Source organism: Mesoplodon mirus (assembly GCF_964341445.2).
Source record: "Mesoplodon mirus genome assembly, chromosome: 3".
Taxonomy (NCBI): Eukaryota; Metazoa; Chordata; class Mammalia; order Artiodactyla; family Ziphiidae; genus Mesoplodon; species Mesoplodon mirus.
Window position 1 is genome coordinate 28,912,689 of NC_138978.1, and position 16,475 is coordinate 28,929,163.

General features: G+C 45.3%; 1 protein-coding gene across 1 annotated transcript; it reads left to right on the forward strand.

Moving 5' to 3' along the window:
• Positions 1 to 206: 206 nt before the first annotated feature.
• Positions 207 to 14,103, forward strand: ZBTB8B (zinc finger and BTB domain containing 8B; the record flags this gene model as incomplete). Its single annotated transcript, XM_082615113.1, has 3 exons — positions 207 to 1,200; positions 10,090 to 10,268; positions 13,786 to 14,103. The coding sequence occupies exons 1-3, from the start codon at positions 222 to 224 to the stop codon at positions 14,101 to 14,103; spliced, it is 1,476 nt and encodes a 491-aa protein (XP_082471239.1). The 5' UTR covers positions 207 to 221.
• Positions 14,104 to 16,475: the final 2,372 nt, after the last annotated feature.

Here is a 16,475-nt window from a genome sequence, read left to right on the forward strand (position 1 = left end):
ACCCAGTTAGACCACCTTTGATTTTTGTTAGATCCCAAACAGCCCATATTATAAAGACATTACTCAACCAAGGTTTATGGAAGAATTAAAAGAAAAACAAAACAAAACAAACAAACAAAAAACGAACATCTTATTTGTAAGGTTGGGATTTGTGAATTAACTGAAAAAAAAAATCTTGGCAGAGATCCAGGTTACTCCAAGCGGCAGCAGCTGGTGGAGAAATGGAGCTGCAATCCTATTATGCCAAGCTCTTGGGGGAGCTGAATGAACAGCGGCAGAGGGACTTTTTCTGTGACTGCAGCATCATTGTGGAAGGGCGGATCTTCAAGGCCCACAGGAACATCTTGTTTGCCAACAGCGGCTATTTCCGAGCCCTGCTCATTCACTACATCCAGGACAGCGGGCGGCACAGCACCGCCTCCTTGGACATCGTCACCTCCGACGCCTTCTCCACCATCTTAGACTTCCTCTATTCTGGGAAGTTGGATTTGTGTGGAGAGAACGTGATTGAAGTTATGTCGGCTGCCAGCTACCTGCAGATGAACGACGTGGTGAACTTCTGCAAGACATACATCAGATCATCCCTAGACATCTGCGGAAAGATGGAGAAGGAGGCCGCTGTGGCTGCAGCGGTAGCAGCAGCGGCAGCGGCAGCGGCAGCAGCGCCTCATCGGGTGGACAGTGGAAGCCCCAGTTCATCCAGGGAAGGGACCTCCTGTGAGACCAAGAGCTTGGTCTCTCCAGCCGAGGGGGAAGAGAGTGTGGATCGGCCCAGAGAGTCCCCCCGTGGTGACTGCAGAGGCTGCCACCCTCTGGCACTGGTGGGGAAAGACAGCCAGGGCAGTGGCTCAGTGGACAGTGACTGCTCCATTCGACCCAAACAGAAGGAGCCCAAGGTGGAGTTCGATGCCGAGGAAGTGGAGGTGGAGGTGGGTGGACAGCTGCAGCAGCGTACGGCCCCGCTGAGCCTGGCCCACGGGGAGGAGGGTTTGCCCAGAGGCCAGGCGGTTGACTTGGCTTACAGTAACTACCATGTGAAGCAATTCCTGGAGGCGCTCCTGCGCCACAGTGCTGTCCAGAGCAAAGAGGACGCGGACCAGCACTTTTCTCGGAGTTTGGAGGGAAGACCAGGTGGTGCAGAAGTAGCAGCCATGAGTTCCATGATGGATGTGCAGACTGACTGGTATGGAGAGGACTCAGGTGAGCTCCATGAGCCTCCATCGTCTGCCACTCATTTAGCACACACCTGTGTGCCTTCTGGTCTCCCACTGTCATCCTCATCACTGGCATTGTCACTATTGTCATCATCATCACCACTGCCACTGTTATCACCACGTTATCACTGCCACCACCGCCAGTAGGTATTAACTGAGCACCTGCTGTGTGCAGGGCATTGCCTCTTCATGTACGTTTGTCTTTTACCTCTGCAACTAGAGTATAAGCATGTTGAGTGCAGTATGGAGACATGGAAAGAACCCATTCTCTTCCACTAACCAGCAGAGAGACTTTGGTTAAATCATGAAATTTCTTTGAACCCTTTTTGTTCAGGAGATAATCACCTCCACCTTGCCTTTCTCACGAGGTTGAGGACCAAATGAGAAGGTTTTCAGAATTTTTTCTCACATACGAGAACATGTTCTATACAGGTAGGAAATTTATCCTTCTTTGTGTCAATCATGGTGCCTGGCCCACGTAGACACTCAGTTAACATGTTGTGGTTGATGGTGTGATTTACTGGAGAATATTTTAGAGTTGAATTTGGTTTCATGTGAGTAAATTTCTTGTATCCTTTGGGAGACTTTTTAAACAGGAGAAAATCAAACAAAAATTTAATAACATGAACACACAGGAGAGACCCAGGAAAACTGAGTCTGTCTGGAGACTTTTAACTTCTTTCTTTTTTTTTCGTTTTTACAGTTTTTAATGAAAGATTACTTCATTCCTGCATCTAAATTTCATTTTTTTAAAAATCAAGAATGCTCTGTATGTCTGATTAAAACTTGACTTGAAAAACTTGAAAGTACGGTTTCTGGTCCTCAGAGACAGTGGCTTAACCAGCATGTAAAAGGTAGCGGTTGTTTTCAGTGACTACACTGTGGGAACTTGTTGAAATCTAATTTCCGTGTATATAGTAGCACTTCACAGACTGTGTCCCCCTTTCCCATCCATCAGTCCCTCATAATGTCACATGAGTTAGGTAGAAGAAGTATGGAGGAACTGAGACCCAAGAGGGTTTAGTGAGTTTCTTAAGAATGCAGAGCTGGTAAATGTCACAGCTAATACTAGCAACCCTGGCTGGCTTCATTTCACTCATAAAACAAACTGTGAAGGCAGTACAAGCAGATAGAGGATTTCAGTGCACTGTTTTTTTTCTGTCAACCCCTCTGCCTGTAAGCACAAGTATCAAGAAATAGTAATTCAGCTGTATGTCATCCTCATTCAAGTCCATCTGTCCATCTGTAGAGGCAGCTTTCCAGCTACAGGGGTCTGTGGCAAGGCAGCCATCCCAGCCGCTTGACATGCTTGTTGTCCACCAGGTGTTGATTCGGTTCACCTGGCTCTGGGCTACATTTATTGCAAGTGCCAAGGCACAGAGTAGGACTGATTTGTTTGGTTATTCCTTTATTTGCTCAAATATTTGAGCACCTTCCTTGTGAAGATACAAAGATAAGTCAGATGTGGCTCCAGCTCTCAAAGACCTGATGGTGTCTTAGAGGAGTTAAGAGGTGTGTAAATGGCACCGTGTGGTAGAAGGGTACTAGGGCTGGAAGACAGATGGAGGTGTGAATTTCACAGTAGTCCAGAAGCAGAACTGGCTTCCTACTGGTAGGTCAGAGAGGCTTTATGAGGGTGGCATCTGAGTACTCACTACTATATATAAAAGAGATAAACAACAAGGACTTACCGTATAGCACAGGGAACTATATTCAGTATCTTGTTATAACGTATAATGGAAAAGAATCTGAAAAAAATACATGTATACGTATAACAATCACTTTGCTTTACACCTGAAACTAACATAATATGGCAAACCAAACTATATTTCAATTAAAAAAAAAGTGGCATCTGAAGGTAAGAAGAGAAGACATGGGGAGAAATTGTAGTCAGATCATGGAAAAGCTTAAATGCTAAAATGTGGGTTTCTATCTGTAGGCACAGGAGAATTTTTAGTAGTTTCTGGGCTTGGGAGTGGACAGGGGAGATTAATTTGGCCTCAGCACAAGATGGTGCAGAGATGGGAGACGAGGGCAGGGAGACGGTCAGGAGGCTGTTACAGTAGTTCTGTGTTCACATTGCTCATCTCTGACACTAGCAGACACTGTCAAAGCACATGGTCCTCCTATAATCTTCTCCCCTGGACCTCCCATCCCCAGCTCCAGCACCTGCCATTGCTTCTTGAAAAGTTCATCTATATCGGCCACCTCCACTGTTTTACTTCCCAATCTTTTCTCAGCCCACTGTGCTCTGACACTACCACCAACTCCCCCTTCCCTGAAACCACTGTCCTGAGGTCAGCTATACATTTCCAGGGCGGATCCAGGGAGTGGTTTTCAGGTGTTATCTTTCTTAACTACTCTTGGTAGTTAACGCTGATCTTTCCTTGTTGAAATTCTTTCCTCCCCTGACTTCTGACACTACAGGTACCCATTGCTCTCACCTCTGCCCATTCCTTTTCAGCCTCATCATGGGGTCATTTCATGTCAGTGTGTCAGCATTCCACCATTGCCTTGCTTCTTCAACATCTTATTCCTGTTCATTCATTCATTTAACAGATATGTACTGAGCACTTCCTATATGCCAGGCACTACTCATCGCAGTGAACAGAAGACAGTCTTTGTCCTCATGGAGCTGATATTCTAGCGTAGGGAGCCGGACAATAAACCAATAAGTACGTATATAGTATGAAGAAGAACTAAAGCAGGGACAAAGTTGATAGAAAGTGAAGGGGATGCTGTTTTATTTAGTGTTGACCAGGAAGGCCTTTCTAACAGGTTGCTTTTAAGCGAGCAAACTGTAGAGATATCAGGAAGAACATTCCAGGCAGAGGGAAGAGAAAGGTGCAAAGGCCCAGGTGTAGGATCACACTTGGCAAGTGAATGAAAGGAGCAGCAAGGATGCTGGTGTGGCTGGAGTGGAGTGAACAAGGCAGAGAGTTGTGGGGGATAAGGTCAGAGAGGTTGAGTGAGGGCGGACTGGGTAGGGTGTTGAAGGCCATGAGAAGGCCTTTGAATATTGCTCTTAGAAGAAAATCCACTAGAGGGTCTTGGCAGAGAGTGACTTGAGATGACATATATTAAAAGGATCCCGGGCTTCCCTGGTGGCGCAGTGGTTGAGAGTCCGCCTGCCGATGCAGGGGACACGGGTTCGTGCCCCGGTCCGGGAAGATCCCACATGCCGTGGAGCGGCTGGGCCAGTGAGCCATGGCCGCTGAGCCTGCGTGTCTGGAGCCTGTGCTCCGCAACGGGAGAGCCCACAACAGTGAGAGGCCCGCGTACCACAAAAAAAAAAAAAGGATCCCTCTGGGTATTGTGTGCTGTCATCTCCTAAGTGGGCCTCTTGCTTCCACTCTTGCTCCCCTGTTGACTAGAGGGGAGCATAGGTGGGAGCCTCAGGACCGTTTAGGAGGTGACTGCAATAACCCAGGTGAGAGCTGTGCTCCTTCAATCAGTGTGGTAACAGTAGAGAGGTGAGATGGGGTTGGATTAGGACTATACTGTCTCTGAAAGGTAGAGCTGACCAGATTTGCTAATGGCTTATATAAGTGGTATGAGAAAAAGAGGCATTAAAGGTGACCTTAAGGTTTTTAGCTTGAGTGATTGATTTAAATGTTATGTTTGTGGTGCCTTTTGGATATCCCATTGAAGACGTGCAGTAAGTAATTACATCTATATGTTTGGAGTTCTGGGGAGAAATTGGAGCTGAGATATAAATTTGGGAGTCATTAATGGGTCCATGGAATTTAAAACCTGTATGTTCCATGAACCTATAGATCTAGAAGGAGAAGACAAGAGACCTAAGGACTGAGCCCTGACCCAACATTTAGAGGTCAGGAAAATAGGGGAACCAGCAAAGGAAACTGGGAAGGGGCAGCCAGTGAGGTAGGAGGGAATCAAAAAGACTGATAGATGCCAAGAGGAGAAAATGTTTCAAGAAAAAGGAGAAATCAGCTATGTCCAGTACTGTGTATAGGCAGATTGAGAGCTGATCATTGGGTTTAGTAATGGAGAGGTCATTGATGAGCAGTATCAATGAAGTGGTGGACAAAGGACCAAAGAGAGTAGCCTTAAAAGAGAACTCAGGGGTTCTGAGTTCTGGCTGAAAGGGCGTATGAGGTTAAGGTTTTTATTAAGGTGGAGGATCTAAAAGCATTTCTTTACTGATGAGAATGATCCAAGAGAGAGGAAGATAAATGATAATGGAAGAGTGAGGGACAATGGATAGATCGAGGAGAGATGGGGGTCCCATGTATAAGTGGAGGGATGGTCTCGCCTTGGATGGGAGGGAGAACAATTCATTCATAGTAACAGGAGTGAAAGCGGATTAGATGGGTTCATAATGGAGGTTGGGGGGTGGCTGGGACCATGTAGACATTCTCTTCTGCTTGCTCCTCCTTCTCAATGAAATAAGAAGCAAGGACAGCAGCTGACAGTGAGGAAGGGGTAGGAGGGGTGGGAGATTTGAGCAGAGGGAAGGTATGAAGTAGTCACTGAGAAGAGTGGGAGTGAATGAACCAGGGAAATACTTAGGGTTATTAGGGTTACTGGGCAGAACCAAGGGCTCTTTTTTTTTTTTTTTTTTTTTTTGCGGTACGCGGGCTTCTCACTGTTGTGGCGTCTCCCGTTGTAGGGCACAGGCTCCGGATGCGCAGGCTCAGCAGCCATGGCTCACAGGCCCAGCTGCTCCGTGGCATGTGGGATCTTCCCAGACCTGGGCACAAACCCGTGTCCCCTGCATCGGCAGGCAGACTCTCAACCACTGTGCCACCAGGGAAGCCCCCCAAGGGCTCTTTTGATATTATAGTAGTCAGATGGTGATGGTTGGATTGATTTAAAGTGAGACCGGAACAGAGTTGTGCATTTTTTTCCAGTGACGTTAACTTGCCTTGTTTTACCTACAGAATAGGCAGAGAGTTATATTGAATTAGATGAATGCAGATAGAGGGAGACAGTGGACCAAGGCAGCTGAGGGTATATGCAAAGGAGTGATTTAATTGATGGGCTCTAGGCACTCAGCTGGGGAAGGAGGGGAATGAGGACTCGAGGAGGAGAAGGGCAGTAAAATGACAGTATAGTCCATGGCTTGGACGTCCCGGTAGAGAAGGAACACCTACGGGGTGAGCTGGAAAGATATAAAGCGGTGATTGGAAAGTGGAGCGCTTGAAATGTGGGTTATGCAGTGAGTACAGTTATTGGCAATATCTAGGTATGGGACCATGATTCTCATCCCTGTCCGTACATTAGACTGGGAAGGATGCTTTAAAAATATGATGCTTGGGTCCCACCCCACCCATTAGCTTGGGATGGGGATTGGACATCAATATTTATTTTCATTTTAAGCTTCCCAGATGATTCTAATATGCAGGCAGAGTTGGGAGCTCTTTGTCTAGGATTGGGTGGCTGAGGTGGAGTGGAGGATAAGGTCTTTGGAAGAAAGGAGGTCCGGGAACAGAGAGACCAGGGTATTGCAAGGGTCATTTTCGGTATTCACACCAAGAATTATGCCAGGAGCTGAGTCTGAAGGCAATGTGATCAAATCTCCAAGGAGTGAGAGGATGATCTAGGGGCTCCTGGATGACTGTAACAAGGATGAGTAGCAGTATATCTGATGGGATGAGCTCCAAAAGATCTTAGGGTTTTTAAGGAAGGAGGGAGGGACAGTGGTCTGGAGATGACAGTGAAGCACAAGGAAGACCACCCTCCCCTGATCCAGGGTGTCAAGGCAGTGGGTTAAGGGAAGCAGGGTGCTTAGGGGAGCGCCAGACCTCAGTTAAAGCAACCACTCCAATCTGCTGAGGACTCTCAAAACTGTATGCTTCTCTTCTTTCCCTGAGCTCCAGATTTATCTGTCTAACCCAGATATTCCCCCATGGATGCTCTGAGCCTGCCTCAAACATCGTAAAACCCAAACAGACCTCCTCATCCATCCTGCACCTGCTTTTCCTCCTGTGTTCCCTGCCTCGGTTTATTCCACCGTCACCCACTAAGTCAGCTAACCCAGAATCAGTGTCATTTAGAATCTTCTCTTTCCCTGCTCTCTCCTCCCCAACGTGGTCATCGAGTGCTATTAATTTTACTTCTCAAACCTTTCTCCTTCTCTCCACCTCCACAGCCCTGGCTTTAATTCATGTCATCGCTCATCCCCTCCCACCTGGACTTCCTGGCTTTAATCTTGCCTCTCTTAAATCCTTCCCCTGCATTATCCCCAGAGGGATCCTTTAAAAGTCAAGTCTCACCTTGTACCTTCCCAGCTTAAAACCCCACCTGCTTAGAGAATAAAGTCCAAGTTCCTTAACATATCAGCTTTGCAGAGGCAGGGATTTTTGTCTTTTCTGTTCACTGCTGTATCCCCAGGGCTTAGAACACAGCCTGGCACATCATAGGTGCTCAGTATAAATTTGTTGAATAAATGCATGAATGTGACCTTCTTGACCTTTCCTTGCCCTTTCCTTGGCTTCATTCCTCATCCCTCTCCACCCCACTTAATATTTCCTATTCTCATTTACCTCTGTGCCTAAGCATGTGTTGTTCCCCTGCCTGAGATACCTTTCTCTTTCTCAACTCCCAGTGAACTCCTATTCATCCTTTAAAACCTTGCTCAAAGGTCATCTCTCCTGTGAAATCTTCTTTGAACTCCAGGAGAGAATTCATTACATTCTTTTCTACATTTCTTCATCACTTTGAATTTTACATGTGTTATATTATATTGTATGAATTTGTTTCCATGTCTTTCTCTCCTGCTAGACTTAACTTCTTGAGGGAAGAAACAGGTATCTTGGTAAAGATGCACCTTGACACAGTGCCTCGCATGTAATAGGCATTCAGGTGAACTGGTTTTTTTTTTTGGAGCAATCAGATCATAAGAGAGGAAGGAAAGTGTTGCGATAATTCATACTTTTCTGCTGGAAAAATAGTTAACAGTTGTTTTTTTCCAAGGATTAACACTGGACCCATTTTACTGAATGTTTTTATAGTCGGGAAGAAGGTGATAGTACAATGCCAGGCTGATGGGGATAAATGACAGGAAGAGTCCACAGTGCCAGAGGAGTGACCAGGAAACTGGCATCTCAGCACCAGTGTGATCAGTGAGAAATAAATAATCCAACATATATATGCAGTTTTGAGCCATGAGCTGCTGCTTTTATTCTGGGAAACAGATTTTGGAGTCACTATAGATTATGCAAAATGTTAAGCATTATCAGGATGGGAACTAGAAACTAAAGAGAATAATCTTCACCAGTACGTAGAATGATGTTGGGTTCTCACTTGACATTCAATTTGCCATACTTTGGGCAGGACCTCAGGAAAGGTAAAGCCCAATTAGGTGTCCTGAGAAGGTCCCAGAGAAAAGGAGTTACTCCCGTGTTGAGAGATACCACAGGAGCCTGGCCAGCTTAATCAGAAAAGAAACACCAAGGTGATGATGATGTGACAAAAATGGTTAATCTTTATGAGAGCTTACTATATGCCAGCTGCTGTGCTTTAGGCATTACCTCATTTCATTCTTACCACAATCCTATGAGGTGGGAACTATTATCATCCCTATGTTACAGATGAGTAAAGCACAGAGAAGTTAAGTGAGATGTGCAAGGTCACACAGCTGGTAGGTGGTAGAGCCAGGACTTGAACTCAGGTTTCTGTGCCTGGAAAGCTTGAGTTACTAGTGCCTCCACATATAATATGATGTGATCAAAGTCTGTAAAATTCTGAAGGGCATGGATAGAGGAGACAAATCTTGGAATGCTACAATAAGGGTAACTCAGGAAACTTGAAAGGAACAGTTTTTATACATGTGGGTGATAATCATGTTGTCACCTTAACCGGTGTATGAGCAAGGTGGAAAAAAAAGAGTTCTAAAAAATTTAAGTGAATTTTTAAGACGTTTGATGATTTCAGATATATAGAGTTAATATGAACTCCAAACAATGTAGGGTCTGCATCATAGCAAACCACTTCTACACATGCTTGGAAGCTATTATTAGGAGCTGCTGTCAAAGAAAGCATGAATCCTGACCCAGTGGTCTGTTCCATCATAATAGTTTTTTCAAACTTTTGGGGGTCATTAAATCAACTCAGGAGGTTTGCATTAGCCAGCTCAGGCAACCATAACAGAATACCACAGACCGAGCAGTTTAAACAACAGAAATTTATTGTCTCACAGTTTTGGAGGTGCAGAGTCCAAGATCAAGGTGCCAGCAGTGTTGGTGTCTGGTGAGAGCTCTCTTTCTGGCTTGCAGACGACTGCCTTCTTGCTGGTCCTCACATGACCTTTCCTCTGTGCAAGAGTAGGGAGAGAAAGCCATCTCTGGCATAGTTTCCTCTTCTTATAAGGACACCCATCCTGCCAGATTCGAGCTCTACCCTTACGACCTCATTTAACCTTAATTACCTCCTTAAAGGCCCTGCCTTCACATATAGTCACATTGGAGGTTATGGCTTCAATGTATGAATTTGAGGGGGATGAAATTCAGTCTAGAATAGGGTCTCAATCATTATTGTCCTAAAATGAAATCAAAGAGAATAGACATTATCAGAGTGAGTATTATTTTGGGAAGCTTTTCAAGTTGTCCACATGAAGGTATATGTGTCCTAAGGTTGTAATGTAAGCTGTGTTTTCTAACTGTGAGCCACAGAGAAGTTTCAAAGCTGAGGCCTTACAGCATTCCTTGCAATCTTATATCAGAAGCCCACCTTCTCCTCTGGCTGACTGGGAGCCAGAGTGACAATTTGCAGACAATGTTTTGCTGTTAGATGCTGGTGGAGTTGGGGCCCTTCTTCTCAACCTGGGCTGGTCGAACTCCCCTGCTCTGGATCCCATCCATCGGAGGGCGGCCAGTGTTGTTGCTGCTTACAGTACCATTTGGTTCCCCAGGTGGTGTGCTGGTGCTGCCCATCAAGCTGCACAAGTGTCCTTTCTGCCCCTACACTGCCAAACAGAAGGGCATCCTTAAGCGGCACATCCGCTCACACACGGGGGAGCGGCCCTACCCCTGTGAGACCTGCGGCAAGAGGTTCACCCGCCAGGAGCATCTGCGGGGCCACGTGCTCAGCGTAAGTGGAGGAGCTGGCGGTTCTCTCGGGACGGTGCGGTGGGAGTGGCGGTGGTTCATGACGTTCATCTAATGTGAGGGCAAGGCCAGTCTGTCTTTCTCTTCTCTGTCCACTGGGGTCTTTCCAGAGAATTTTAAACGTGTATTTCTGCTACTAAATTACACCTGGGTTGGTGGCACTTAGAGAAAGTTAAAACTTATACGGTAACAGACTAGTTTGCTTAGGAGGAAAGTTAAGAAAGTTTAGACCCTAGTCAGGGATGGTTGTCTAAAGGTAGAGAACACTGAGGCTTAGACAGGGGATTGTGGGTCTGTTCCCTGTGGTGTGATGCCAGAGGTAAGCTGCATTCTCGGTTTCCCACCCAACCTCAGCACCCCGGGGTGGGGAAGAGATATACTGCCATTTATAGGGCTACCTGTGAGCAGCAAAGAGGACTCCAGCCCAAGTGGACCTTCCCTCCCACTGGCTGCCACCTAGGATTCTGTCTCCCATGTGAGTGGGTGATTCCTACCTGCTAAAAAGCATTCAGGCCATTTAGAAAGGCATTGCATTTAAGATCGTCTTTGAGCAAGGCAATCAGTCTTTGGAAAATCCAACATAAAAATGGTTTGGATTTCAAAAGGCACTGTCAAGAATGTGAAAAGACAACCCACAGAATGGGAGAAGAATCTTTGTGAATCATTTATCTGCTAAGGATCTAATAACCAAAATATATAAAGAATTCTTGGGCTTCCCTGGTGGCGCAGTGGTTGAGAGTCCGCCTGCTGATGCAGGGGACACGGGTTCGTGCCCCTGTCTGGGAAGATCCCACATGCCGCGGAGCGGCTGGGCCTGTGAGCCATGGCCGCTGAGCCTGCGCGTCCGGAGCCTGTGCTCCGCAACGGGAGGTGCCGCAGCAGTGAGAGGCCCAGTACCGCAAAAAAAAAAAAAAAAAAAAATTATAATTCAACAATAAAAAGAAACCCAATTAAACAGTGGATGTGAATAGACGTTTCTCCAAAGAAGATAAACAAATGGCCAATAAGCACATGAAAAGATGCTCAACATGATTAGTCACTAGGAAAATATAAATCACAGCCACAATGGGATGCCACTTCACACAAACTAGGATTGCTATAATAATAATAAAAAAACCCAAAACAAATAATAACAAAGTGTTGTCAAGGATGTGGAGACACTAGAACCCTCATATACTGCTAGTGGGCACATAAAATGGTGCAGCCACTGTGGAAGAGAGTTTGGCGGTTCCTCAAAAGGTTAAGCATAAAGTTACCATTAGGACCCAGCAATTCTACATCTAGGTATATACACAAGAGAACTAAAACAGACATTCACACAAAAACTTGCATACAGATGTTCGTAGCAGCATTATTCATAATAGCCAAAAAGTAGAAACAACCCAAACGTCCATCAACTGATGAATGAATAAACAAAATGTGGCATATCTATACGATATATACATTTTATTCAGCCATAAAATGAAATGAGTTCCTGATACATGCTACAACATGGAACAACCTTGAAAGCATTATGCTATGTGAAAGAAGCCAGTCACAAAAGGCCTCCTATTAGGGCTTCCCTGGTGGCACAGCGGTTGAGAATCTGCCTGCTAATGCAGGGGACACGGGTTCGAGCCCTGGTCTGGGAGGATCCCATATGCCACGGAGCAACTAGGCCCGTGAGCCACAACTACTGAGCCTGCACGTCTGGAGCCTGTGCTCCGCAACAAGAGAGGCCGCGAGAGTGAGAGGCCCGCGCACCGCGATGAAGAGTGGCCCCCGCTTGCCACAGCTAGAGAAAGCCCTCACACAGAAACGAAGACCCAGCACAGCAAAAATAAATAAAATTAATTAATTAAAAGAAAAAAAAAAGGCCTCCTATTATGTGATCTCATTTATATGAAATATAAAAAGTGGGCAGACCTATGGAGATAGAGAGTAGATTAGTGGTTGGGGGATGGAAGAGGCATGACTGTTAATGCACACAGGCTTTCTTTATGGAGTGATGAAAATTTCTGGAATTAGATGGTGGTGATGGCTGTACAACCTTACGAGTATACTTAAAACCACTGAATTGTACACTTTAAAAGGGTGAATTTTATGGTATGTGAATTATGGTTTTGAAAGAATCCAGATTTAAGATAAGTACAAGGTTACTGACTGCCTCTGCTCTCAGTGCTGGCCCTAGCATACTTGTCTGAGAGTGGCCTTACCCCAAGGCCTTAAGTTTTTGTTTGTCTTTTTTTTTTTCTTCAAATTATATCTCCAGTCCATCTTGACAACAGTAGGTCCCTGGGTACCTTTAAGATGTTTCATTGGTTGGAATCCTCATTCCCTCTATTTTTCCACTTTGTACGAGGTCCAGTCTACTGCAGCCCAAAGAGGTGATCTTCAAAGGCTCCATCAGGTTGCAAGGGTCACATACACACTCGGGTTGGCTCAGGCATTGAGGGTTTAGCATAGGAAGCCCAGGAAACCTCAGGGGAAGCAGGGACATAGGTCAGGATGTAACGGCAACTCCAGCAACCTGGGTATCGTTGTTGACCCTTCTCCTGCATCAGCCTCTCTCTGTCACTGCCTCTTGTGTGTATCCTGCATCCAGAGCTCTCTAAAAGAGAGGCTCTGATTGATTCACAGATCCCCTATTGGCTGGAGTTCCTGAAAAGTGCATGCATTAGAAAGATAGCTCCTTATACAGAGGGGACCCCTGGGACTGCTGCCCTCACAAGGAGCTGCACGGAGTAGGAGATCAGGTTCTCTCTTCTAGTATGCAAAGCTCTTTTCATAAGTAAGGAACGCATTTATCAATGAAAAAGTCAAGGGTGAAGCACCTGCTGGCACTTTTAGAGAATACACTGTCTGGCAAATCTGCCTTCCTAATAGCTAAACAATCCAAGGTATGTAAGATGCCATGCCTAAAATCCTAATCGGTTCACTGAGTGCCCTTTATGTGCCAGGCACTAGGGATATAGTAACAAATGTGACAGAGGACAGAGAACATGAATGAGGATAGTTCGTGACCTCTTGGAGCTTAGAATCTAGTGAATTTTACCGATGATTTGTTAGGAATAAAACAAAGGGAGAAGTATAGGTGAGGCTATATAGCTGGGGGACCTAATCTGGCCTGGAGCATCAGAGAAGACTTCCTTGAAAGTCATTAGTGGGAATTCCCTGGCGGTCCAGTGATTAGGACTCTGAGCTTTCACGGCCGAGGACGCGGGTTCCATCCCTGGTTGGGGAACTAATATCCCCGTAAGCTGTGTGGCACAGCTGGTGGTGGGGGGAAAGGCATTAATAAGGAGGGAGGGGTGACAGTGGGGAGGAGGGCACACTCCACGCATGTCCGATGGCCCTGGGGTGGAAAGGACCTTGGTGAGGCTGAGACTGTGGCAGAGAGAGCAAGAGGGAGAGTGGTGAGAAATGAGACTGGAGGGTCAGCCAGGGGCCATGTCTCATGGGGCCCTGAAGGCCAAGACTCAACCTCTTTTCTGTGACATTTACTGTGCTGGTGATTTTAGGTCCATAGGTCCAACCGTTCAATTATCTGCAAGGGCTGCAGAAGAACCTTCACAAGTCACCTGTCACAGGGGCTGCGGCGCTTCGGGCTGTGTGACAGCTGCACCTGCATTACAGACACACATGATGATGATGACGGATTGATGCCCATCAACCTTAGCCTGGTGGAGGCTTCGTCCGAGAGCCAAGAAAAGAGTGACACAGACAATGACTGGCCAATCTACGTGGAGTCTGGTGAGGAAAACGCCCCCGGCGGAGAGGATTCGGATGATAGACCCCAAATTCAGCCCAGCTTATCAGATGGAGAGATGCTTACGTAGCAATAAATTAGTGGAGAAGAGGGTTTAGAATTTGTTCTTGCCAGTTCTGTGGTTGAAAGCCACCCTTTGTCCAATTTTGTGGAACCCTGAGAGGAACATTTTTTCACTGTTAATTATTTGCCTTTCTGTTAGACTACATGGTGGAGGTTGGATTCTGTGACTCAAAGGACTTTTTAGTGCCGCCCTTGATTTCTGAAAGCTTTCTGAGTGAATCAAGGTTGGCTCTGAGGCGTCCCGTTTTTCCTGCCGTGCATCCAAACTCTGGTTTGAAGGAAGATAAGAAAATCTCCATCCCTTTTTCATAGTGTCTCAATCTTTCTGCATTCCTGTGTCGTCATCCTCTTGCTCTGAAAAGGTGGGCAAGAATGTATTAAGTTTTGAGATCAATCTTACTTCTGCCAAGCCTCTCCTAATGAATTCCGTACTTTAATTTTCTGGTGAAGTATTAAGGAGAAAGTTTCCTTGATATAAGGCAGACAGGGTCATCTGGCTATATGACTGTAAAAATTACTTTCTAAATCTAAGATTGCAGTTTTAAAGGCTGGGGGTATTTATGTGCAGACAAGCACGGAAATGAGCTGAAAATTTCCTTATGGCACTGTGACTTGTCCCGTTGAATTAAATTTTAAGTTAACCCCGGGAAGGGAGCCTGAGAGCCCAGGTCTGGGTGGTTTCCCTGTCTGGCTTGGGATTTAACAATTCTGTGCACACAAATAACCTGTTTTATGATCATAAAACAAGGCATTTGGGCAAAACTCAAAATGCTCCTATGAGTTTTCCAGCCATTTCCAAGAAGCCACTGCTGTGTAACCTGGAAATGCAGCCACCACTGACGTTCCTTTACTTCGTTTATGAATAGAACTTTAATTGGAGGGAAAGGGTAAGCCAATATAAGCAAGTTATATGTCTAAATTGTTTACCTTTTAAAAGATCCTTTGGAGGGAAAGGGGAGGTTACTACAAGAACAGGTTTTTAAAACGAGTCTGCTTTTCACCCACTTTGCAGCCATGCAATTATTCTAACAAAAGAGACTGTACTTCTTTAAAAGTCTAAAGAGCAGGAAATATTAGGGATTAAAGATATTTAGGGCACTTTCATAATTTTGTCTTATGTTAAAGTATCCAAAATGAATTTTCTTCCTTTAATTTTACTATAGTTATATTTCAAAAGATGGTAAAAAAAAAACAAAACCCACTTTCCTTTCTGCTTCTTGAACAAAAAGAGATAATCAAAAAATTGTGAACTGGCTTGTAAATAAATGTTAGCATTGAAGGGTTCAGAAGGTGTTTAAACTGTACTTCTCAATAGAAGTTACAACCCTAGGATGGTGCTAGCCCCAGACAGCAGCTGAATTCTTGGATCCCAGTCCACACAGTAGGACCACACATTGGCCTGAAGTAGACTGGAAGTTTAAAAACCGGTATATTAACAGAGATAGCTGGAAAAGTATTGTTCTACATTGAAAATTTTCAAGGACCAGAAACACTTCTTACCAGAAATGAAAATATTAGCATTGTTTTAAAAGCAGGACCTTAGCAAAAGGGAAACCTAAAAGGAGGTGTAGAAGATATACTTTGCAGGGAGTTATGTTCGATATTTTCACTCTCTCCGTTCAAAGCATTTCTGATGTTTTAATATGACTTTTCTACCTCACAGTTCAACGCTCTGCCTGCTTTCTCTGGCAAAGCAGTGATCCTCTCTGGTGACCCCATAACCTATTCACATCACTGGGTGCAAAATAAAAAAATTTACATTAGAGATTACACTCTAAGACAGTGACTTTCAACTGGGGGTGATTTTGCCCCCCAGAGTACATATATCTGGCAATGTCTGGAGACATTGGCTGTTTGGAGTTTGCGTGTTGGCATTGGGAATAACTGAATTCCGTCACTGAATTCTATCACTTTTAAAGGAGATACTTCCTCTATGTGGACTATCAGATAATAAACTGTCCTCAGTTTTAAATTTATGTTCCCATTTGGTGGTCAGTATTTATAATCTGCACAGTGTCTTTGAGGTTTAATTTGTGGAGTTGGTGAAATTTTTTTTTTTTTTTTTTTGCTGTACGCGGGCCTCTCACTGTTGTGGCTTCTCCCGTTGCGGAGCACAGGCCCCGGACGCGTAGGCTCAGCGGCCATGGCTCATGGGCCCAGCCGCTCCGCGGCATGTGGGATCTTCCCAGACCGGGGCACGAACCTGTGTCCCCTGCATTGGCAGGCGGACTCTCAACCACTGCGCCACCAGGGAAGCCCGGTGATATTTTTATAAGTAAATTCACAGTTGGGCCCAACGCAGACCATTAGTGATTTCGTTTATATTTGACATCTTTCTGGCATATTCAGTCCAAGTTTGCAAAGGGATTTTTTTTTCTA